This window comes from Lutra lutra, chromosome 11 (assembly GCF_902655055.1).
Source record: "Lutra lutra chromosome 11, mLutLut1.2, whole genome shotgun sequence".
Taxonomy (NCBI): domain Eukaryota; kingdom Metazoa; phylum Chordata; class Mammalia; order Carnivora; family Mustelidae; genus Lutra; species Lutra lutra.
Window position 1 is genome coordinate 86,832,124 of NC_062288.1, and position 25,196 is coordinate 86,857,319.

The 25,196-nt window shown below is 37.3% G+C and overlaps 1 protein-coding gene across 2 annotated transcripts in view; it reads right to left on the bottom strand.

Moving 5' to 3' along the window:
- The window catches only part of COPG2 (COPI coat complex subunit gamma 2), a 117,384-nt gene that overhangs the window by 57,104 nt on the left and 35,084 nt on the right, over positions 1-25,196 (bottom strand). For both annotated transcript variants that reach the window (XM_047695711.1, XM_047695710.1), the window contains 2 exons: positions 2,103-2,236; positions 1,259-1,326 (listed from right to left, as the gene is read on the bottom strand). In XM_047695711.1, coding sequence (XP_047551667.1) covers positions 1,259-1,326; positions 2,103-2,236 — 202 coding nt within the window. The remainder of the gene's footprint in view (positions 1-1,258; positions 1,327-2,102; positions 2,237-25,196) is intronic.

Genomic DNA, 25,196 nt, shown 5'->3' on the forward strand with positions numbered 1-25,196 from the left:
TGGGGTTAGTATATAAGAGCACCATTTTGCCTTCCTAAAATTCATAGAATACTGAATTCTGAGACACATCTGGCCCCAAGATTATAGATAAAGGAATATGGCCTTATATCACTTCTTAAAAATACAATTCATGTTGTTATTCTGTAAAGGGTTCTTCCCTGGCTGTCCTGTAAAGGTTTATCCATGGCTTCTCTTACCTCCAATTGTTCATACAATTAATTTATAATAGATCACACACTGCCTTATGACAAGTCTTCTACTACATTAAACTTTTATTTCAAGAGTGCCCTGATGGTGGCTCAGTTGGTTAAGTGTCTGCCTTCAGCTCAGGTCATGCTCCAGGGGTCCTGGGATCAAATCCCATGTCAGGCTCCCGGCTTGGTGGGGAGTCTGCTTCTCCCTCTACCCCTCCCCCACTGTTTGTGATCTCTCACGTGTGCACTCTAATAAATAAAATCTTTTAAAAAAACCCCAAACTTTCATTTCAAATGTTTATGGTTATTTAATTTATTCTGTGTTCCTGAGTTGTATCCTCTAAACCTATGGTGTCCAATATGATAGCGAATAACCAAATGTGACTATTAAGCACTTGAAATGTGGCTAGTCCAAATTAAGATATGCTCTAAACATAAAATAAGCAGTGGATGTCAAAGACTTAGTGTGAAAAAATATAAGGTAAAACAGATCTTTAATAATTTTATACCAATTCCATGTTGATAAGACATTTTATAGGTATAAGGGTAAATAATTCAAACTAATTTCGCCTTAAAAATTTTTAACGTGGTTACTATAAAATTTAAAATTACACATGTGACTCACATTGTATTGACCAGCATTGTCCAAGAGAACTTTCTACAGTGATAGACATGTTCTATATTTTTGCACTGTCCAAAATTGAGAGTCACTAACCACATGACAGCTGAGCAGATGAAGTGGGGTGAGAGTGAATGAGGAGCTGAATTTTTAGTTTTATTTAATTTTACTTTATTTAAATGGAAATAGCCACTCATGGCTAATGGCCATCATGCTGGACAATGTGGTTCTCAGCTATAAAGTGCTCAAAGTCAGAAATGAATTATAATCTTTAGTCGAATAGGAAAAATGGCCACATCTCAGGCCACAAATACAAGGAAGGTGCTACAGAAGTGAAGCCCAAAAATCCTATCTACTAACCTTGGAGAGGAAGCCAAATGCTTCACATGTAATGATTCTCAAGCAAACACTGATATGAGTCAATACTTGGCAAAGGGACACCTACCTTGTTCAAGGTCCTCACAGCTGCATATCTCAAAGCTGGCTTAGGAGAGCTACAGAAAAGTTGAAGAACTAGGAAGAAAGAAGATCGTTGTTAATATAGCTCATTTAATCATATTGCATGTATCTGAAAATACAGTACATGAAGTATTATATTCAAAATATGTATAAAGAGATTAGATCATAGCATTAAAATTTCACATGAGAAATGTATCATCAAAAATAACAAAAGCACTTTTTGTAAAACCGTTATACAAAGTTTAAATATAGGAAACAAAGTTTATTTTTCTGTAAGAATTAATATACCCATTAATATCTGAATTTGTGGTAGCAATATTTATAGTTATAAGAGCAAATGGGGAGGGGCGCCTGGGTGGCTCAGTCGTTGAGCGTCTGCCTTCAGCTTGGGTCATGGTCCCAGGGTCCTGGGATCGAGCCCCGCATCGGGCTCTCTGCTTGGCGGGAGGCCTGCTTCTCCCTCTCCCACTGCCCCTGCTTGTGCTCCCTTTCTCACTGTGTCTCTCTCTGTCAAATAAATAAAATCTTAAAAAAAAAAAGAAAAGAGAAAATGGGCTTTTCAAACATTAAAGAGAACTGAACGCATGAAAGTTACTTGTCTTCCAAGCACAAAATTTTTAATGTTTTATATAGGGAAATGGTAAGTTCTGAAAAAAAGGTAATTAAGCAAAGAACAACAAAAATAAATCATCTACATATCAGAACACAAAGGTATATATAATAGAGCTAGGGTTCAAAAATCATTCTTACTCCCTACCCTGCAGAACTATGAACTTCAAACAAAAACATATGAATAAAAACAAAATCTAGCTATCAAACACACAACTAACCTGAAACGGCAGGTGCCAACTCCCTTGCAGTACAGTTAGGAAGATGGATGATTGCTGACGCAGCTTCATAAATAACCATTTCATGTTTATTTCGCAAGCAGCTCTCAATGAAATCAAAGAGTGGACTTTCATGGCTGACAAAAAACATAAATAGGGCATCATTAGGTATCAAAAAGAATAGGTATAATATGTATAGCAGTTAAAAACACAGGCAGACTGAAAAGCACTTTTGGAATTATGGATGAAGGACCCCTGAAAATCCATTCCTCCATAAAAGCAATGAGAACACTGGCATAAATTTTCAAAATTAACTTTCTCAGCACTCTAGAAATTAGCCAAAGGCTTGCAACAATCCCAGAAACATTTATTCAAGAAAAAGAGCTGAATCTTCATAACAACAGCAAACAAGCTTTCTGGTGTTTTCACTTGCTCTATTTTCTATTCCCTCTTCCCAGTTTCATGGTAGCCTTGGAAATCAGCAGCCTCAGAATTGCAGTAGCTCTGAAAGCCAGCAGCCTAGCAGCCATTGGAGGAGGCAGATGGGTTTGGAGCTCTCTCAAAAGCTCTGTTCCCAGGGAACTTTCACTATTTGACCTGACTGGTGCTCCCTAGAAAAGCCCCATTCATGGAGCTAGTCTTTATTTCATCTGACTCAGAGCCCAATTGGTGAGGAAAGCCCTAGTCTCAGCCAGTTTGTCCCAAAAAATCAGTGGCAACTGTTTAACACTGCAGTTTCCAGGCCAGTGATTCCACCTGGGATAAACAAGAGGTTTGCCAAAAAACTTAAAAGGAAAATCTGAGAAATAAGATCACCATAAGAGACTTTGGCAATTTCTGACATATTCCTGGGGATCCAGAAGGCCATGCACATGTAGAAAGGCATGTAAATACCCAGGAAAGACAAGATAAGCACTAAGAAAGCTCTCACCCATGCCTGACTTTGAGGTTCTGTGCATGTAGGAAGTGAAGGCTAAGGCAGGGCTGTAAACTGCCCGACCATGGAAGGCATGTCCCAACATACAAAGTGCCCATTAGAAAAAGAGTTGGGAGACCTACTGGCTTAAATCATTTAAGAAAATCTGTCAAATCATCAGCTGATGACTTAGCTAATCAAGCAGAGACTTCAGTGACTGCACCTGACAAAGAGTAAGACTGCAGAATTCATCCGGGAAAGTCACTAAACAGACGACAACCAACAAGCAGCAACAATAACAACCTCTGAGGATGGGGAAGAGGGAAATGTGATTACTGGAGTTACCACAACACTTAAAATACCCAGTTTTTGACAAAAAAATTATGACACATGTAAAGAAATAATAAAGTGTGCAGTCCATAGCAATTAGTCTTGGGGAAGCCCAGGTATTAGATTTGGTATTGGATTTACCAGGCAAAGACTTTGTAATGAATATAAACATGTTCAAAGAAATAAAGGAAACCATATCTAAAGAATAAAAGAGAATTAAAGACATGACAATGATATCTCACCAAAGAGAATATCAATAAAGAAAAAGGAGTTTGGGTTTACTTATTGTGTTGTTGTCTTTAAAGAAACCAAATAGAAGTTCTGGATTTGTAAGGTACAATAATGAATTAAAAAGAAAATTTAAATCAGCAATTCAGCAACTGATCTTCACTGGCAGTAGAAAGAAACCTGTAAACCTGAAGGAAGGTAAAGTGAGATAATCCAGCTGAGGAAAACAAAGAAAAACGAATGGGTTAAAAAAAAAAAAAAAAAAAAAAAAAAGAACAGAGACTTGGAGATCTAGGGAATATGACCAAGGGTATGAACAACTGCATAATAAGAGTCCCAGAAGGAAAAGAGAGAAACAAAGGGGCAAAAGGAATATATGAAGAAATAATGAAAAAAAAATTATCCAAATTTGATGAAAGCATTAATCCATGCACTTGAGTAGCTCAAAAAATCCCAAGCAGGATAAAGAGAAAAGGATTCACACAGAGACACACCATAGTCAATTTGCTGAAAGCATAAGACAAAGAGAAGATTTTGACAGCAGCAAGATAAAAACTACTCATCTTGTTTTACAGGGGAGCATCAATACAATCAGGTGGCTACCTTTCCACCCAAATAATGGAAGAGGTAGGGCAACACAATGCCATAGTCAAAGAGCTGAAATAGAAAGACAAGAATTCTATATCCAGCAAAACTATCCTCCAAAAAACGAAGGCTAAAAAAGACATTACCAGATATGGACATTGAGGAGGGCATGTGATATGGTGAGTGCTGTGAAGTGTGTAAACCTGGCGATTCACAGACCTGTACCCCTGGGGCAAATAATACATTTTATGTTTATTAAAAAAAAATAATAAAATAAAAAAATAAAATACATAGTCTTAAAAAAAAAAAAAAGACATTACCAGATAAGCAGTGACCAGACAATGCACTGCTGCCAGATTTACAAAAAATACTAAGGAAGTCTTTAGACTTAAAGATTTACACTAAACAGTGATGTGAATCATCAGGTAGAAATAAAGAGCACTAGAAATGATAAAATATATGAGCTGACATAAAAGAGTCATTTATCAAAAATGATAATTTTTTTTCATTTTTTCATTTCTCTCAACTACTTTCAAGGACACAAAATGTTACAAAGCAATAATTATAACATTACAGTTGACCCTTGAACAAGAGGTTTGGACCACATGGGTCAATTTATATGCAGACTTTTTATAACAGAGAACTGCAAAGATATTTTCTCTTCCTTATAATTTACTTAATAACAGTTTCTTTTCTCTAGCCTACTCTATTGTAAGAACACAGCATATAATACATATAACATAAAATACATGTTGTTTACAGTATCAGTAAGGCTTCTGGTCAACAGTAGACTATTAGTGGTTACATTATGGAGGAGTCAAAAATTACATGCAGATTTCCAACTACCTGGGAGGTTGGCTCCCCTAGCCCCCACGTTGTTTGAGGATTGACTGTATGTTGTTGGATTTATAACATCCAACACATCATATACATCATACATCATATACATGATAATTAGAGCAAATAGGAGCCCAGAGAGAATGAAAATATATTGGAGAACAGATTCTATATTTTACTAAAATTAAATTAAGTAATAATCTGAGGTAGACTGTGGTAAAGTAAAATGTATATGCTAATCCCTAGAGTTACAACTAAGAAAAAACAAAAAAAGTGAAAATATTGACAGAAAAATTAATGTGATACATTGAAAATATTTATTTAAGAAAAAACAAGGCAGTCAAAGAGGACAAGAAATACAAACAACAAAAAAAGCAGGAGACATACAGAACAAATAGCACAATGGCAAAAGTAAATCCAACTATATCAATAATTATATTAAATATAAACAGTTTAATTACCTTAACCAAAAAATAGAGATTGCCAGACAGAATAAAAAAGCAAGCTCCAACTATGTGCTATCTACAAGAGCAGACATTAGATTCAAAGACACAGAGTGAAAGTAAAAAGATGGGAAAAGATAGGCCATGCAAACAGTAACAATTAGAGACCAGTATTGGCTATATTAATACCAGACAAATATAATTTAAGACAAAAATATTATAAGAGACAAAAAGAGACATTTCATAATGAGAAAGAAATTAATACATCAGGAAGATATAACAATGATAAACACATACACATTTAATAACAAAGCCTCAAAATACATGAAGCACAAAACCTGGCAAAATGAAAGGAGAAATAGATCATGTAACCATTATAGTTGGAAATGTCCATACCTACCCAATAACTGTTAGAACTAGACAAAAAATCATCAAGGACACAGAAGACTTGAACAATGTAATCACCCAATTTAACCTAGAACATTCAACCCAACGACTAAAATACATTCTTTTCAAGTGCATCTGGACAGTTCTTAAGGATATATTAAGTGCCGGTCATGAAACAAATGTCAATACATTTAAAAGAACAGAAATCAAAGCATGTTTCCTAACCACAACTGAATTAAATTATAAAACAACAGAAAATAAATTTAAAAATCCCCAAATACTTGGAAATTAAACATTTTCTAAGTAACCCACGTATCAAGAAGAAATCAGAAAGAAATGGGAAAATATTCTAGGCTGAATGAAAACAAAGACACGAGATATATCTAAAGAAAAGTAGGAAGGAAATACATAATTTTAAACACAGATACCAGAAAAGAAAAGTCCCAAATCAATAATCTAGGCTTCTACAATTAAGAAATTAGAGAAATTAGAAAGAGAAGAGTGAATCGAGCCTACAGCAAGCAAAAGATAGAAGATCAGAGGAGAGATCAATAGACTAGAATGCAGAAAAAAAAAAATCAATGAAACCCAAAGCTAGTTCGTTGAAAGATCAACAAAATTGACAAATCTTTGGTTAAACTAATGAAAAAAAGGTGGGGGGGATGGAAATTATCAAAATCAGGAATGAAGAAAAGAACACCACTACTGACCCTAAAGAAATTTAAATAATTATAAGGGAATATTATGAACAACTGTAAGTCATTTCTAGGGATTTGTCCCTAGAAATACCAAACTACCAAAACTGGCTTATGAAGAAATACATAATCTAAACAGGTTTATGGGTTATTTAAAATCTTCCCTCAAAGAAACACAGAGGTCCCAATGACTTCATTGGTTAATTCGATCAAATATTTAAAGAAATAATACCAATCCTTTAGAAACTCTTCCAGGAAATAAATGAGGAGGGTACACTACTTCCCAACTAATGCTGTGATGCCAATATTACCCATAACAAAGCCTGACAAACTTTTGCAAGAAAACTACAGTCCAATATCTCTGAAATAGACACAAAAATCCTTAACAAAAATTAGCAAGCTGCATCCAGCAATATATAAAAAAGTAATCAATATTCACAATTCACAATCACCAGGTAGCATTTATCCCAGGCATGCAAAATCGGTTTAACATGAGAAAATTGATGCATGTCATATGCCAAATTAATAAAATAAAGGACAGAAATAACAATATCTTAATAGATGCAGAAAAGCAACTGACAAAAATCTAACACCCATTCATGATAAACATTCTCAAAAAACTAGAGACTAAAGGAAATGAACTCAACCTAATAAAAGGCACTTTCAAAAAACACACATCATGCTTAATGCTTTCCTCTTATGATCAGGGACAAGGCAAGGAGGTCTACTTTCACCACGTCTACTCAACATTTTAGTGATAGTTCAAGACAGTAAAGTTAGGCAAAAAAAAAGGAATTAAAAACATTGGTTTGGAAAGGAAGAAGTAAAACTGTCTTTGTTCACAGATGACATGATCCTGAAAATAGAAAATCCCAGGGAATAATACACACACACGTGCACGGAACTAATAAATGACCATAGCAAGGCTACAGGATACGAGGTCAACCTGCAAACATCAACTGTATTTCGATACACTGGCAACAACAATCCAAATGAAATTAATAAAATAATTCCATTCAGAATAACATCAGAAAGAATACTCAGAAATACATTTAATAAGGGAATGCAAGACTTTTACACTGAAAACTATAAAACACTGCTGAGAAATTGAAATACAGAAACTCTTTGTTCACGGACTGGAAGAATCAATAGCAAGATGGCAATTCTCCCAAACTGATTTATTCAGAGTAGATCTATTATTCTATTCAGTGTAATCCCTATCGAAATGCTGGCAGGCTTCTGTTGTAGAAATTCAAAGCTGATCCTAAAATTTATATAGAAATGCAAAGAACTTAGAATAGTCAAAACAATTTTCAAAAACCTATATATATAAAGCAAACCCTGACATATCTGAAGGGAAAACAGACAATGATACGATAATAGTAAAACACTTCAAGACCCTGTTTTCAGTAATGGATACAACATCCAGATAGAAAATCAGTGGACTGGAATAACATTATATACCAAATGGACTTAACAGACATACACAGAACATTCCACCCCATAGCAGCAGGATACACATTCTTCCCAAGTACACAGAGAATATTCTCCATAGATTACATGTTAGGTCACAAAACAAGTCTTAACAAATTGAAGATTAAAATCACACCAGATATCTCTTCTAACCATAATGGAATGAAACCAGAAATCAATAACAAAAGGAAAACTGGACCATTCACAAATATGTAGAAAGTAAACACTTTTAAACAACCAATGGGTCAAAGAAGTACTTAAAGCGGTTTAAAAAGTAAAATTAGAAAATACCATGGGACAAACAAAAACATGCAATAAAGGCAGTACCAAGGGGGAAGTTTATAGTGAAAAATTACAAGTTTTTCGAAATGCCATCTATGTAATATACATAGAAAATAAGAAAGAATTGCCAGAGAAATTCTGAGAAATAACAAGTGAGGAGTAAGGGTCATTTCATCCAAAACTGACCTGCTGGCTCCCCAAAAAAGGAGCGGAGTTCCTATGAAGCTCCATGACAACTGAAATCAGCCCAACGTGTAGCAATCAATTCTGGTTCAACCACAAAATCTGGACTGGCACTCCTTCCCATCATGCCTAGGGAAGGGCTGGTATTTCCCCAACCACGAAAGAGGAAGATTCCTGCTACTAACATGCCACATCATACAGCTGCAAGATTTGGATCCCAGACCCTGAATATGCCACAGAAGGGCTGCTTCCCCTAAAAATCTATGCTGTCAAAACAGGTTCTACTAGGTAGCATATAATTGCTCATGGTAGTCTCTTAAAATTTCTTTCCCCTGTAGCATCAGATGTAATGTCTATCATATTATGCTACTTCTGCATCCCACTCTGATCACAACAGTGCATTGTTGTTGCTCCTATACTTAAAGCAGTTTAAAAGCCACAAAGCCCCTTGGTCATAATCCCTCTCTCAGTGTATGAAACCTGCCCTGATAGACCTCTGTGCACTGAACCAGAATGAATGAACCTGGGCACCCAGTGCACCTGGTATGATTTTGGTCTCTATGGGTTTCTCCCAATGAATGCTGCTCCAATAGGTTATGTGTGAGTTTTCCTTGGACATCTGTGCCTATTTGTATAAGAACTGTTACAGTGAGGTGGGCATCAAGTCAGGTTTCTATTGCGGCCTTCTGGAAGTAAATCAAATGGTCAGGGGTCAAAGACACATTTTGTCCTTATGACCAGACACTGGGATGGCTAGTCTCACTACCTGTGAGAAATAGCCCTAAAAATCCCAATGAATGAAAAACCTGGGGGATATCACTGCCGACTTTAGAACTCCTTGGTTGTTATTAATGGCCTTGGTGGGAGTATCCCAGAAGAGGCAAATTTGACTGAGCACAAGGCTAAGCAATGCCTAATAAGATTACATAGATATGCAGAGTGCTCGCTCCCATAGCACATATACATAGATATGCACAGAAAAATAAAGATGCAAAACAAGAACTGGGAAACACGCTGGCAGGATAGGGGAGGATTTGTTCCACCATATATCTACACTATTACGAAGCTACAATAAAAAAGAATGGGCGTTGATACAGAAACAAATAGAGCTCCTAGAGCCGAGGAGCCCAGAAAGAGAGCAGTGAGTACAGGAGACCTGATTTATGACAAAGCTGACATTGCAGAGCTGTGGGTATGAACACGTATTTCAACAAATGGCAGCAGGACTCCTCGGTATCCATAGGGAGGACAAAAAGACATTAAATTGCTACCTCATACTATATCCAAAAAACAATCCCACGTAGATTATAGGCCTAAAACACAAAAGTTAAAACTATCATGCTTAGTGTATGTGCTGCTGAAGTGAGTGCAAAACTATAGTGCTTATAAAAAATAGCACAGAAGATATATTTGAGAACTTGGACTAGAAGATGTCTTGAGCAAGACACCAAAAGAAAATTATTCCAAAAGTCAAAGATTGATAAATTTGACTACATTAAAGAAGTTCTGCTCATCAAGACACCAAGAAAGAGAACAGACAAACTTGAGTGGGAAGACCTATTTGCAACATATACAATCCAAAAAGAACTCCTAGAAAGCAGTAGGAACAAGGCACGTAACCCAATTGAAAACTGGGTATTTCAATAGAAAAGATATTCAAATGGTTAAAAAACAGAAAAAAAGGTTCCCAAATTCATTAGTAATTAGGGAATTATAAATTAAAACCACAATGACTTGACAAAGATGTCAAGGAAATACAAAAGAAAACTAATCATTCACCAAATAGTGCTGAGACAACTGCAAACTCCTATTTCAACCAGATCTCCACATGCAAAAAAATGAAAGTGGATCCCTACCTCACACTACATACAAATATCTCAAAATGTATCAAAGACCTAAAGGTAAAAGACAAAATTATAAAACTCTTCAAAGAAAGCATAGGTGTAAATCTTCATGACCGTGGATCAGACCATGTTTCCTCTGTATTAACACCAAATGCACAAGCAACCAAAAACAAACAAACAAAAAGCCCAAAACAAAACCTAGACAACCTGGACTTCATCAAAATTTAAAACTTCTGTACTTCAAAGGACACAACCAGGGAACTAAAAACACAATCTATAAAATGGGAGGAAATATTTGCAAATTATGTATCTAATAAATGTCTAGTATCCAAAGTATATTTAAGGATTACAACTCAAAAAAAGACAAATAACCCAGTTTTTTAAATGAGCAAAGGCTCTGAACACATTTTTCTCCAAAGAAAATCTACAAATGGGGGTGACTGGATGGCTCAGTTGGTTAAGTATGTCTTCAGCTCAGGTCATGATTTCAGGGTCCTGGGATGGAGCCCCATGTCAGGCTCCCTGCTCAGTGGGGAGTCTGCTACTCCCTCTCCCTCTGTCCCTCCCCTGGTTTGTGCTCTCTAATAAATAAAATCTTAAAAAAAAAAAAAACTATAAATGCCCAATAAGCACATGAAAAGATACTCAACAGTATTAGTCATTAGGGAAATGCAGCCTTTGTTGTTATCAAACTGAGAGCTTACTTGTACAATTTTTGGTCAATAAATCTTTTTCAATGGGAGGGATGCCTGGGTAGTTCAGGCAGTTAAGCATCTGCCTTTGGCTTAGGTCATGATGCCAGGGTCCTGGGATTGAGCCCCACAAAAGGCTCTCTGCTCAGCTCAGCTCCCCCTACTTGTAATTTCTCTCAATGTCAAATAAATAAAATCTTAAAAAAAAATTTTTTTTTTAATGGGGGAAAAAACCCACACAATGAGATACCTCATCGCACATACTATGAGCTATATAATAAAAAAGACAGGGAGTGCCTGGGTGGCTCAGTTGGTTAAGCGTCTGCCTTTGGCTCAGGTCATGATCCTAGGGTCCTGGGATCAAGCCCTGCATTGGGCTCTCTGCTCACCAGGAGCCTGCTTCTCCCTCTCCTTGCTGCTCCCCCTGCTTGTACTCTTTCCTCTGTGCCAAATAAATAAATAAAATCTAAAAAAAAAAAAAAAAGACAGGCATGCCTCAGTGGCACAGTCACCAACTCTTAGTTTCAGCTCAGGGTCATGGGATTGGGCCCCCAGTTGGGCTCTTTACAGAGTCTGCTTGAGACTCTCTTCCTTTCCCTTTGTCCCTCCCCACCCTGTAGGCTTTTTTTTTTCCCTTTTAAAAAATAAATAAGTAAATCTTTAAAAGAAAAAAAAGACAATAATGAGTGTTGGGGAAGATGCAGAGAAATTGGAACCTTCACACACTGTGGGCAAGAATGTAAAACGATGCATCCATTTTGGAAAACAGTTTGGCAGTTTCTCAAAAAGTTAAACACAGAGTTACATTATGACCCAGCAATTCTCCTCCTAGGTATAGACCCAAGAGAATGGAAAACATACTCACATGAAAAACTATTCATGACTATTCACAGTGGCATTATTCGTAATAGCTGAAAAGTGGAAACATCCCAAATGTCCATCAACAGAAAAATGGATAAATAAAATATGGGATAGTTACCCAATGGAATATTATCTAGCCATAAAAAGAATAAAATACTGGTACTTCTATAATATAGATGAACCCTAAAAACATCGCTGTAAGTGAAACAAATGGGAAACAGAAGACCACACGACTGTATCATCCCATTCATATGCAATGTCCAGAACAGGCAAATGGAGAGAAACGAGAAGCAGATTTATGTTTTCCAGGGGCTGAGAGGAGGGGGGACTAAGGAGTGACTGTTAATGGGCTAGGGGGTTTCTTTTTGGGATGATAAAAATATTCTGGAATTAGTGGTGGTGGTTACACAACTTTGTGAATATACTAAAGACCTCTGAATATACACATTCCAAAAAGGTGCATTTTATGGTAAGGGAGTTATATCTCAATAAAGACAATCTAATACACCCCCTCTGATTAGTAAAAATCTTAAAATTTGACATCAAGTCTTTGCCTCAGGGGATCTCAGCCCACTGGCTGGAAGGTAAATTGGTATAATCACTTTGAAAAACAGTCTTAACAATGATCTACCAATTCCATTTCTGGAGACCAAGCTATAGAAATAAATGCTTACGTACAGAGAGAGACAGCTATGGTAATGAGGTAGCATGGAATAAGCACAGGAATGCTGTTTGTGGCTGTTTCATTAGTAAATGCTCAAAACAGAAAACAACCCAGATGCCCATTAATAGAAGAATGAATATAAATGAACCTGGAAGGGTTCAATCAAGGAAATAGAAAATTAAAATGAACTACAGCTTCAGCAAAAACAAGGATGAATCTTACACCAAAATACTGAGTGGAAAAAAAAAAGATACAAAATCTAGCATGATCCTATTGACATAATGTTCAAAACAAGACAAAACCAAGCCTAACTATTTATGGAGGCATGCACAGGGGGTAAAAATCTAAAGAAAAGTAAAGAAATTATTACCATAGAAATCAGAATAGTGACTTCTACTGGGAGTAGGTATGACCAAGAATATGACATAAAGCATTTCTAGGACACCAGAACTGCACAACTACATAGCATATGGTCATTAGATGGGCGTTCCACAGCAATTATATATAATGTACATACAACTTTAAGTCTTGCGCATTTCCCTATATGTATACTATGTAAAAATTTTCAAGAATATTGCATATTCTCTCTTGGATCTAGATTCTAAATGAGGTCAGTCTTGTTACCAGTGATATAGACACTGACTACTGTCTTCTACTTTTGTAAGTGATATGTCAGTTTCTGAGAGATGAGGGGTTAGTCGTCTTCCAAACCCTTTATTTTCTTATATTTAAGATTTTGCTAGACATATCGTGAAGCAATGTTGTTAAGTATAGTTAGTACTTAACTGTCCCTGAGCACTGCAGGGATGAGGGGCACCAAACCTCTAAGCGATCAAAAATTCATGTATAACTTTGGACTCAAACTTGACCACAAATACCTGTTATTAAACTAGAAGTCCTACCGACATGATAAATAGTTGATTCACACATACTTTGTATGTCTATGTGCATTCTATACTATATTCTTATAATAAAGCAAGCCAGAGAGAAGAAAATGTTAAGAAAATCAGAAGGAAAATACATTTACGGTACTGTACTATATTTATCCACACATAAGTGGACTGCACAATCCAAACCTGTTATTTGAGGTTTGAGGGTCAACTGTTTATATAAAGTCATTTCTGTGATACAGTTTTTTAGACCACTCCTTTTGTCAAAATACAAAATCCCACTTTGTCATTTTTAATGCTCTAAATCCCGATTCCTTGTGTTCTGGCTTGTATTACTATTGCTAGGCAAGCAATCAGTGTATGTAGTGTTAGTGCCTATCAAGCATGTATTTTTTATACATTTTAAACTTTTCCTTGTCACTGTTCAAAGTGTCTTTTTTAAATTATTATTTTTTAAGATTTTATTTATTTATTTGAGAAAGAGAATGAGAGAGAGGGAGAGTGAACATGAAAAGGGGGAGGGTCAGAGGGAGAAGCAGACTCCCTGCCGAGCAGAGAGCCCAAAGCGGGACTCAATCCTGGGACCCCAGGATCATGACCTGAGCCGAAGGCAGTTGCTTAACCAATTGAGCCACCTAGGAGCCCTAGAAGTATCTTTTATAAAAGGCTATATAATAGGTCTCTTATTTTGTTTACCTGACCTGATACTTTCTCCTTTAAAGATTTTATTTATTTATGTATTTTATTGAGGGAGAGAGCACATGGGGTGGGGGGACAGCTGAGCAGGGAGCTCGACATGGGGCTCAATCCTAGGACCGAGATCATGACCTGAGTTGAAGTCAGACACTTAACCGAATGAGCCACCCAGGCGCCCCTTGACCTGACACTTTTAATAAGTAATCCTGAAATAATGTCAGTAATCCCACCCACATTTATTCGAAATATTTTTACTTGCTAGGCAACCTCTACGATGGTCCCACAGACTTTGTACTTTCGAAAACCCACTTCGCCATGTGGTCCCCTCCCACATACTAGGCTTGGTCTCTGTAACCAAGGGAATACATCGGCGGTGATGGCAGGTCACTGTCAAGATTAACTAGCTTAGGGTGCCTGGGTGGCTCAGTGGGTTAAGCCTCTGCCTTCAGCTCAGGTCATGATCTCAAGGTCCTGGGATCGAGTCCCACATCAGGCTCTCTGCTTGACAGGGAGCCTGCTTCCTCCTCTCTTTCTCTGCCTACTTCTGATCTCTGTCAAATAAATTAAAAATTAAAAAATTAAAAAAAAAAAAAAAAGAAAAGATTAGCTAGCTTATACGGCACTGTAGTTTTCTGCCTGAGCCTCTCTCTTACTGCTCGCTTGCTTTGGGAAAAGCCACTGCCATGCTGTGAGGACATTCAAGCAGACAGCGGAGAGGCTGCCAAAGCAAGAAACTGACGCACCTGGCCAACAGCCAGGGAGAAACTGAGGCTTGTCCACATTTATACGAGGGAAATTGGAAGTAGATCCTCCAGATCTAGATGACAGCAGCTCTGGCTGATAGCTTGACTGCAACTTCATGAAGGACCCTGGACCAAAACTGGAAGCTAAGCCATGTCCAGATTCCTGACCACAGAAACTAGGAGAGGATGTCTGTGATAAACTAAGTTTGGTGCTAATTAATCACACGGCAAGAGATAACTAATACATGTACACTGAACTCCACCTGATTTGTTTTCTATTTATATATTCCATTATTCTTCACTAAGCTTTGATCAAGTTTTCTTTCTTCCGTTTTTATTTTTTAAGCCTTACATTCCATTTATATTCTTAGTTACTAGGCCATATGTTTTTCTGACAAAGTTTAACATTGATAATTAACATCTTGGGGTGCCTGGCTGCTGGATCTCAGGATCATGAGTGCAAGCTCAATGTTGGGGGTAGAGACTGCTTAAATAAATAAATATAAGAAGATAAATATTAACATCTTCCTCCCCAGAAACACCAAAACAAAACAAAACAAATCCAAACCAAAATCTTAGCATGCTTTCATTTCCACCTAATACCACCAGCTACACCATTATTTATCATGTTGCTGTCTTCTGGAATCTGAGCTTTTTATTAAATTTTAAAAAGTTAGAATATTTATAATTACTAATGCTTATACTAATTCATTGTTCATTCTTACTTCGTAAATCCCACTGCTGCCTTCTGAGCATGTATTGTTCATGCTGGAGTAAATCTATGAATAATTCCTACAAAGTGATTGATAGACTATTTATGGTAAACCCTTATGCTTAAAACTACCTTGCTTTGAGGCCCACTGATGAACAACAGTTTGGGAGAGTGTTCTAGGCTGACCGTTATTTTCCCACAGCACCATGAAGACATTGCTCCATTGCTGCTTTGCATACAATGCCACAGAGAAACCTAAAATAAAACTACAGGTTAAGTATCTTTGTTTTCATATAATCTCTAGAATTTTCTCTTTACCCTCGTTAAGAAAAAATTCAGTGTTAAAGCGTGCTCACTTATCTCTGCACTGCATTCTACCTAGCCTCTGGTGCTGCATGTGTATGTGCTCACTCTAAGGATCCAACCTTTCCATAGGCCTGAGAACTGACCAGCCACCTCAAAACGTTAACTTTGTATTAAATTTTATAAAAAATACAGAAGTACACGAAATGTCTGTGTCCCCCTCACTCCTCCAAATTCATAGTCAAGCCCTAACCCACAGTGTGACTCTATTTAGAGATAGGGCCTCTAGGAAGTAATTAAAGTTAAATGATGTTATAAGGGTTGAGTCCTGATCTGATAGACCACTTGCTCTTGCCTGCTACGTGTATGTGTGCGCGCACGTACACAAATGTGCCAAAGGAAGATCACGTGAGTGCACAGTGCTAAGGCAGCAGTCTGCAACCCAAAGGAAAGTTCTCACTTGACACCAACCCTACTGGCACACTAATCTTGGATTTCCTGGCTTCCAGAACTGGGAGCAAATACATTTCTGTTGTTTAAGCCGCCTAGTCTGGGGTATTTTGTTATGGCAGCTGTAGCATACTAGTACAGTAGCTGAACTTGGAGACACCCCCAGGGATTCTTGGTTTCTGGTATTCATTCCCTTTTCTAGTCCCCAGCCACACTGTAGAGAGTTGATCTTTTTATCCAAAACAATATTGCAGAAATGTTGAAATGTGGTTTCAAAGACTAAGTAAGTCACAATAAAATGACCGACTTCTGCAATGTCATGAGGATGCTGAACAGCCCTATGGAGAAGTCTACACGGCAAGGAACTCAGATGTCCTGCCAACAGCCTGCACCAAGGCACCAGTCATGTGAATGAGTGACCCTCGAAGCAGATTCTCCAGCCTCCTCCAAGCCTTCCAATGACTGCAAACCCGACCAACATCTTGATTATAACCTCATGAAGGATCTCAAGCAGGAACCAGCTAACACTCCCAAACCCCTAATCTACAGAAACTATGTGGGGGAAAATAAGTATTTATCCTTTTAATCTGGTTAAGTTTTTCAGTAATTTGTTCTACTACAAGAGTAAGTGAATTATTACAAAGCTACCATGATGAAGATGAGTATCTTGAGCCCCTAGACGCCACCTCCCAGGCACAACTGTCTTTCTGCCCTAAAGATAAATAGGAACTTTTAAGGCTACAGATCGGTTGTGCCTACTGAGTCTCAAACTAACTCCAACAGAACCATACAGAATGTATCTGTGTGACTTTGTGACATTTATCCACGTGGTTGCATTTAACAGGACTCTGTACATTTCTGTTGAACATTATTGACTGTATGAATACACCACAACTGATTTTCTCATTCTAACATTGTCAGACATTCAGACTCCTTCCATTTGGACGGAATAGCAGCACTAGAGGTATCCTTGGTTTGTCTTACGACGCACAAATGTATGCATTCCTGTTTGGTATTTAGAAGATGCCAACTGAGATTCCGCTCGGGGGTCCACTGAATCCAAAGATCAAAGTAAGAAGATGTGACATCTTTATAGCATTGAATATTCCAATTGAAGAAGAGCATTTAACTCTTCATTTATTCAGGTTATACTTCAAGAACATTTTGTAATTTTGTGTAGAAATGTATACGATTTTGGGTAGATTTATTCCTAAGGATTTGATTTCAATACAAATAGTGCCATCTTTTCACAATTTTACTTGTTTTTTATGGTGAACTTTCTTTTTTAAAAAGATTTATTTAACAGAGAGAGAGAGAGACAGAGAGAGAAGCAGTCTCCCTGCTGAGCAGAAAGCCCAACACAGGGCTGGACCCCAGGACCCTGAGAGCATGATCTGAACAAAAGGGTAGATGCTCAACCACCTGAGCCACTCAGGCATCCCTCAAATTTTTATTTTATTCTGGGGCACTTGGGTGGCTCAGTGGGTTGAGCGTCTGACTCTTGGTTTCAGCTCAGCTAATGACCTCAGGATCCTGGGACTGAGCCCCAGATCAGGCCCCTCACTCAACCTAGAATCTACTCCCCACCCCCCACTCTGCCCTTCCCTCAGTTCATGGGCACGCACACTCTCTCAAATAAAGATGTCTTTTTAAAAAATGTATTTTATTTTATTTTATGTAGAAAAGGCAAAAAAGGAGAGGGTAGGGCAGGGGAGGGGCAGAAGGAAAAAGAATCTTAAGCAGGCTCCACATCCAGTGCAGAGCCTGATGTGGGGTGTGATCTCACAAACCTGAGATCATGACCTGAGCCTAAATCAAGAGTCAGACACTTAACCGATTGAGCCAAACAGGTGCCCCTCAAAATCTTATTTTACTGATGGGTTGCTGGAATATAGAAATAAAATCAATTTTGGAATCTGACTTATCCAGTACCCTTGATAAATTCACATATCAGTTATATCAATTCCGACAGCTAATGCATAGATTTTACATTCTCTACATACACAATCATATTGTCAGCAGTTTTATGCCCTCTTTCCAATCCTTAGATTTTTTTTTTTATTTATTGCATCAAGTATGACTTCCAGTAAAATGCTGCTTTAAAATAATTTTTATATATTCATATATATAAATGTTAGTAGGCATCCTTGTTTCATTTATAATCTCAAGGGGAAATCCTTAATAGGCCACCAATAAGTATAAAGTCTACTGGAGATTTTTTTGGCACCCTTATCAGAATAATGATGCTCCCTTCTATTCTTTGCTGTGAAAAGAGATTTCTAATCATAAGCTGTCACTCAATTTTATCAAGTGCTTTTTTTGCATCCATTACGATATTGAGATTATTCTCCTTTATTCTTTAAATGAGGAATGTTATGTTGGGTTTTGACTGTTAAATAAACCTTGCACTGGTGGAATGAATGCATATTGGGAAATCCGTTCATTATTTCTTCGTATAGCTTTTCTGCTCCAGTCTCTCACATCTCCTTCAGGAATTCCAATTACACACCAAGCGGTATACCAGTTGACAGTATCCCACAGTTCTCTGAAGCATTTATCCTTCTTTCATCTGTTTTCTGTGTTCTTCAAATTAGTTACTTTCTATTACTCTGTCTTCAAATACACTAACTCCTTCACTCTTTTGTTAGCAATCTCTAGTCTGCTGCTAAGTCTATCCAGTAAATTACCCATTTCGGTTACTGTCTGTGTGGCAGGCAGAATGGCCCCCCAGATGTCCTGGCTTCTTCCATGGAACCTGTGAATATGTTACCTTACATGACACACAACAACCCCTGGCTGACAGCCATTAAGGAAATAGAGACCTACTGATCTTTAATCATAAAGAAATGAATTTGGCCAACAATGTAAATAAGATTAAAAGTGAATTCTTCCCCCAAAGCCTCCAGTAAGCATCAGCATCCTGTTAACATTCTGATTTTAGCCCATGAGACTTCTGTCTAACCTACAGAACCACAGGATCATAAATGGATGTTTTAATAGACATTATGTTTGTGGTCATTTGTTACGGTAACAATAAAGAACGAATACAGATTTTGGTATCTGACAGTGAGGTGTTACTGTAAACAAAAACGTGAAACTGTGGAATTGTCTCTGGAAGCCAGTAGAGGCTGTAGAATTCAGGGGAGCGTGATGAAAAAAGCCTAAACTGCCTTAAACAGACTGCTATCAAAAATCTGTTCTTTAAGAACACTGCCTGTGAGGGTTCACAGACCACTTGTAGAAATCTGGTCTTGGACTCTATCCTAAGACAGCAGAATGCACATTCTTTTCAAGTGTACATGGCACATTCTCCAGAATAGATAACATATGAGGCCACAAAACAAGTCTCAACAAATTCAGAAAGATTGAAGTCATTCCATGCATCTTTTCTGACCACAACACTATGTAACTAGAGATCAACCACAAGAAAAAATCTGGAATGAGCATAAATACATGGAGGTTAAATAACATGGTACTAAACAATGAATGGGTCAACCAAAAAAATCAAAGAGGAAATAAAATACATGGAGACAAATGAAAATGAAAACCTAACAGTCCAAAATCTCTGGGATGCAGCAAAAGAAGTTCTAAGAGGGAATTTTATAGCAATACAGGCCTACCTCAAGAAGCAAGAAAAATCTCACATAAACAACCTAACCTTACACCTAAAGGAGCTAGAAAAAGAAAAACAAAATAAAAAACCAGTAGAAGTAAGGAAATAAAGATCAGAGCAGAAATAAATTATATATAAACTAAAAAACAGAACAGAGATCAATGAAACCAGAGCCGGTTCTTTGAAAAGATCAACAAAATTGATAAACCCTTAGACTCATCAAAAAAGAAAGGACTCAGAAAAATCAGAAATGAAAAAGGAGAAATAATAACCAACACCACAGAAATACAAAGGATTGCAATAGAATATTATGAAAAACTATATGCCAACAAACTGGACAACCTAGAAGAAATGAATAAATTTCTAGAAACATAACCTCCCAAAATTGAATCTAGTAGAAATAGAAAACTTAAACAGATGACCAGCAATGAAACTGAATCCATAATCAAAAAACTTCCAACAAACAGAAGTCCAGGACTAGATGGCTCTACCCGACATTTAAAGAATTAATACCTATTCCTCACAAACTATTCCAAAAAATAGAAGAGGAATGAAAACTATGAGGCCTGTATTGCCCCCATACCAAAACCAAAAAAAAAAATAAAAAGTACTACTATCTGTGATGAACACAGATACAAAAGTCCTCACCAAAATATTAGCAAATCAGGGCACCTGGTAACTTTAGTCAGTTAAGTATCCCGCTCTTGGTTTCAACTCAAGAGGTGATTTCAGGGTAGTGAAATTGAGTCCTGTGTAGTGCTCCATACTCAGCACGGAATCTGCTTGAGTTTCTCTGCACCTCCCTCTGCACCTCACACTTATGCTCTCTCTCTCTCTAAAATAAATGAATAAATATTTTAAAATATATATACATTAAAAAATTGAATCCAACAATCCTTAAAAAAAAAAAATCATTTGGGGCGCCTGGGTGGCTCAGTGGGTTAAGCCGCTGCCTTCGGCTCAGGTCATGATCCCAGGTCCTGGGTTCAAGCCCCACATCGGGCTTTCTGCTCAGCAGGGAGCCTGCTTCCTCCTCTCTCTCTGCCTGCCTCTCTGCTTACTTGTGATTTCTCTCTGTCAAATAAATAAATAAAATCTTTTAAAAAAAAAAAAATCATTCACCACAATTAAGTGGGATTTATTCCAGGGATGCAAGGGTAGTTAAATATTTGCAAATCAATCAATGCGATATATCTCTTCAATAGGAAAAAGAATAAAAACCATATGATCACTTCAGAAAAAACATCTGACAAAGTACAACATTCATTCATGATAAAACCCTCAACAAAGTAGGTTTAGAGGGAATATACATCAACATAATGAAGGCCTTAAATGAAAAACCCACAGCTAACATACTCAATGGTTAAAAGCAGAAAGCTTTCCCCTAAGATCAGGATCAAGACAAGGATGTCCACTCTCACCACTTTTATCCAACATAGTACTGGAAGTCCTAGCCACAGCAATCAGACAAGAAAAAGGAATAAAAGGAATCCAAGTTAGTGAGGAAGAAATAAAACTTTCACTATTTGCATATACTATATATAGTACAGTATATATACTAAAGACTCCACCAAAAAACTACTAGAATTGATAAATTCAGTAAGGTCACGGGATGAAAAACGTCAATGTACAGAAACCCACTGCATTTCTACACACTAATAATAAACAGAAGGGAACTAAAGCAATCCCTTTCACAACTGCACCAATAATAATAAAATACCTAGGAATGACTTAACCAAGGAGGTGAAAAACCTATACTCTGAAAATTATAAAACACTAATGAAAGAAATTAAAGAGAACACAAATGGCAAGCTATTCCATGCTCATGGACTAGAAGAACAAACACTGTTAAAATGTCCATAATACTCAGAGCAATCTACAGATTTAATGTAATCCCTAACAAAATACCAACAGTATTTTTTACAGAACTAGAACAAACAATCCTAAAATTTGCATGGAACCACAAAAACCCCAAATAGCCAAAGCAACCTTGAGAAAGAACAAAACCATACAGGAGGTATCACAAATTCCAGATTTCTAATTATACTACAAAGCTGTAGCAATCTAAATAGTATGGTAATGGCACAAAAACAGATTAACAGATTCAAGGAACAGGATAGAAAGGCCAGAAATAAACCCAAAAATATAAGGTCAACTAATCTACAAAAAGAGCAAAAATATGCAATGGGAAAAAGACAGTCTCTTCAACAAATGGTGTTGGGAAAACTGAACAGCTACCTGCAAAAGAATGAAACTGGACCAGTTTCTTTCACCATACACAAAAATAAGCTCAAAATGGATTAAAGACCTAAATATGAGACCTGGAAGCATAAAAAAACCTAGAAGAGAGCACAGGTAGTAATTTCTCTGACACTGGCTGTAACAGTATCTTTTTAGATACATCTCCTAAAGCAAGGGAAACAAAAGCAAAAATGAACTTTAGGGATTTCATCAGAATGAAAGGCATCTGCTCAGCAAAGGAAACAATCAACAAAACTAAAAGACAACCTACTAATTGGGAGAGGTCATTTGCAAGGAGAGGACATATCTGATGGAGGGTTAGTATCCAAAATATATAAAGAACTTCTAAAACTCAACACTCAGAAAACAATCCAATTAAAAATGGGCAGAAGACATGAACAGACATTTCTCCAAAGAAGAATACTGATGGTCAAAAGACACATGAAAAGATACCCTCTATCACTCATCACCAGGGAAATGCAACCCCAAACCACAGAGATACAACCTCACACCTGTCAGAATGACTAAAATAAAAAACATGAGAAACAACAAGTGTTGGTGAGGATGTGGAGAAAAAGGTACACTCATACTCTTGGTGGGGAATGCAAACTGGTGCAACCACTATGAAAGACAATATGGAGTTTATGGTTTCTCAAAGTTAAAAATAAAAATACCCCATGATATTCACCCTAAGAATTAAAAAAAAAAAAAACCCACACTAATTCAAAAGGATACATGCACCCCTATGTTTATTGCAGCATTATTTACAGTAACCAAAGTTATGGAAGCAGCCCAAGGGTTTATCAATAGATCAATGGATAAAGAAGACTGGGTATGTGTGTGTGTACGTACATACACACACATACACACACAGACACACACACGAGCATATTCAGCCATAAGGCAGAATGAAATCTTGCCATTTGCAACAACATGGATGGAGCTCAAGAGTATAATGCTAAGTGAAATAAGTCGGAAAAATATATAATTTCACTTATATGTGGAATTTAAGAAACAAAACAAATAAACAAAGGAAAGAGAGAGAGAAACCAAGAAACAGACTCTTAACTATAGTGAACAAACTGATGGTTACCAGAGGGGAGGTGGATGGGGGTGAGGTAATAGGTGATGGGGACTAAGGAGTGCACTTGTTCTGATGAGGACTGGGTGATGTATGGAATTCTTGAATCACTATATTGTACACCTGAAACTAACAGAACACTGTATGCTAACTATACTAGAATTAAAAAGGAAGGAAGGGGGGGGGCGCCTGGGTGGCTCAGTGGGTTAAAGCCTCTGCCTTCGACTCAGGTCATGATCCCAGGGTCCTGGGATCGAGCCCCACATCGGGCTCTCTGCTCAGTGGGGAGCCTGCTTCTCCCTCTCTCTCTCTCTGCCTGCCTCTCTGCCTACTTGTGATCTCTCTCTCTGTCAAATAAATAAATAAAATCTTAAAAAAAAAAAAAAGAACTAAAACAGTTCCAATCATTTCAATAAAAAAAAAAAAAAAAAGGAAGGAAGGTAGGAAGGAAGGGGGGGGAAGGGAGGGGGAAAATCCAGTCTTGGAGGATCCTGTAAGAGCACAGAAGGAAGAAGTTATTGTAAACTGGAATAAAGTGTATCCTTGTTATACGTTAGTGGAGAGCTTAGTGAAATAGTGTCCTGCATTTATAGGGAAGTATAACCTGTAGATAATGAACCTGACTCTCTACTGGAGGGAATTTTCCAGGGAAAGTGTTGAAGGTGTGACCTGGTTTCATCTTGCTGCTTATAGTAAAATGTGAGATGACAAATTCCACCAGTGGACAGCAGCTTCACCCTGTGCCCGAGTTCCAACCTGCCTGTGGTATCTTCCTTTCCCAACAGCCTGCCCTAAAGATCTTGGACTTGCTTAGCAAGGTCCCACTGCAAATGCCAATTCCTTGTAATAAATCTCTTTATATATTTATCTGCTACAGGTTCTGCTTCTCTGGTTGAATTCTGACTGGCAAGGAATTTAAAGCTCTGGAATGTCTTTATAGTTCCTTTTTATAGCTTTCATTTCCCCTGCTCATCCATTATAACTATTTCCCACTTAAACTCTTAAAAGCATCTTTTATAAATCTGCTCAAGTTTTTGTCTGCTGATTCCAATGTCCAGGGCATATCAGAGTCAGTATCTGTTGACTGCTTTATCTCTTAACTACTAGTCACATTTTCCAAATTCTTTGCACTTCTATCAATTTTTTACCGTATATAAACCACAGTTTTACAGAGTTTGAAATGGCCTTGGTGGTGCTTACCCCAATTGTGGTTCCCTCCTTTCCAGGATTTCCACCACAGGTTTTCATCACTCCTCCAATCTCAAACTACATTCTGACCCCTCTTGTCCAGTAAATACTATGGCTTTCTGTGATTCCACATCTGGGAACTGCAGGATCTCAGGAGACTAGCCAGAAATATAGAAATCTCACCTATTACAGCTTCTGCCTCTCAGACATCAACTTCCTTTCAGTTTTGCCTACTTTTCACCACTCACCAGTACTTCAAACAGTGGTGGGTTTTCCTACTTTTGATGGAAGGCAAAGTTTTGTACTAATGATAGAAGTATTTGCAGTGGACTAGTATGAACAAGCTACTCCACCATTAACAGAAACAGGAAGCTCAACCGAAAATATTTTTTTAAATATTCCATTTTATCTTCTCTGTTGACATTTATGCTAGATCTATTTTCTTTTTTGTGGTTAGTTAAGAGATTACAATATTCATCCTTCTACTATCACAGCCTACCATCAAATAATATAACACGACTTCATGAACAATTTGAGCCTTACAAATGTGGAATTCTCTTTTTCTCCTTCATGCCCTTTATATAAATAAATCATTAAATACAGCACTTCAATATTCTTTTATAAAAATAAAAGGAACAAACAAGATTCTTCATGTCACTTCTAGCTTTCACATTATTGCACACCCTAAAATCCAAAAGTATTTCTTGTTCAATATCAGTTTCTTTCCATATTATTGGCGATCATAATCTATTAAACACAT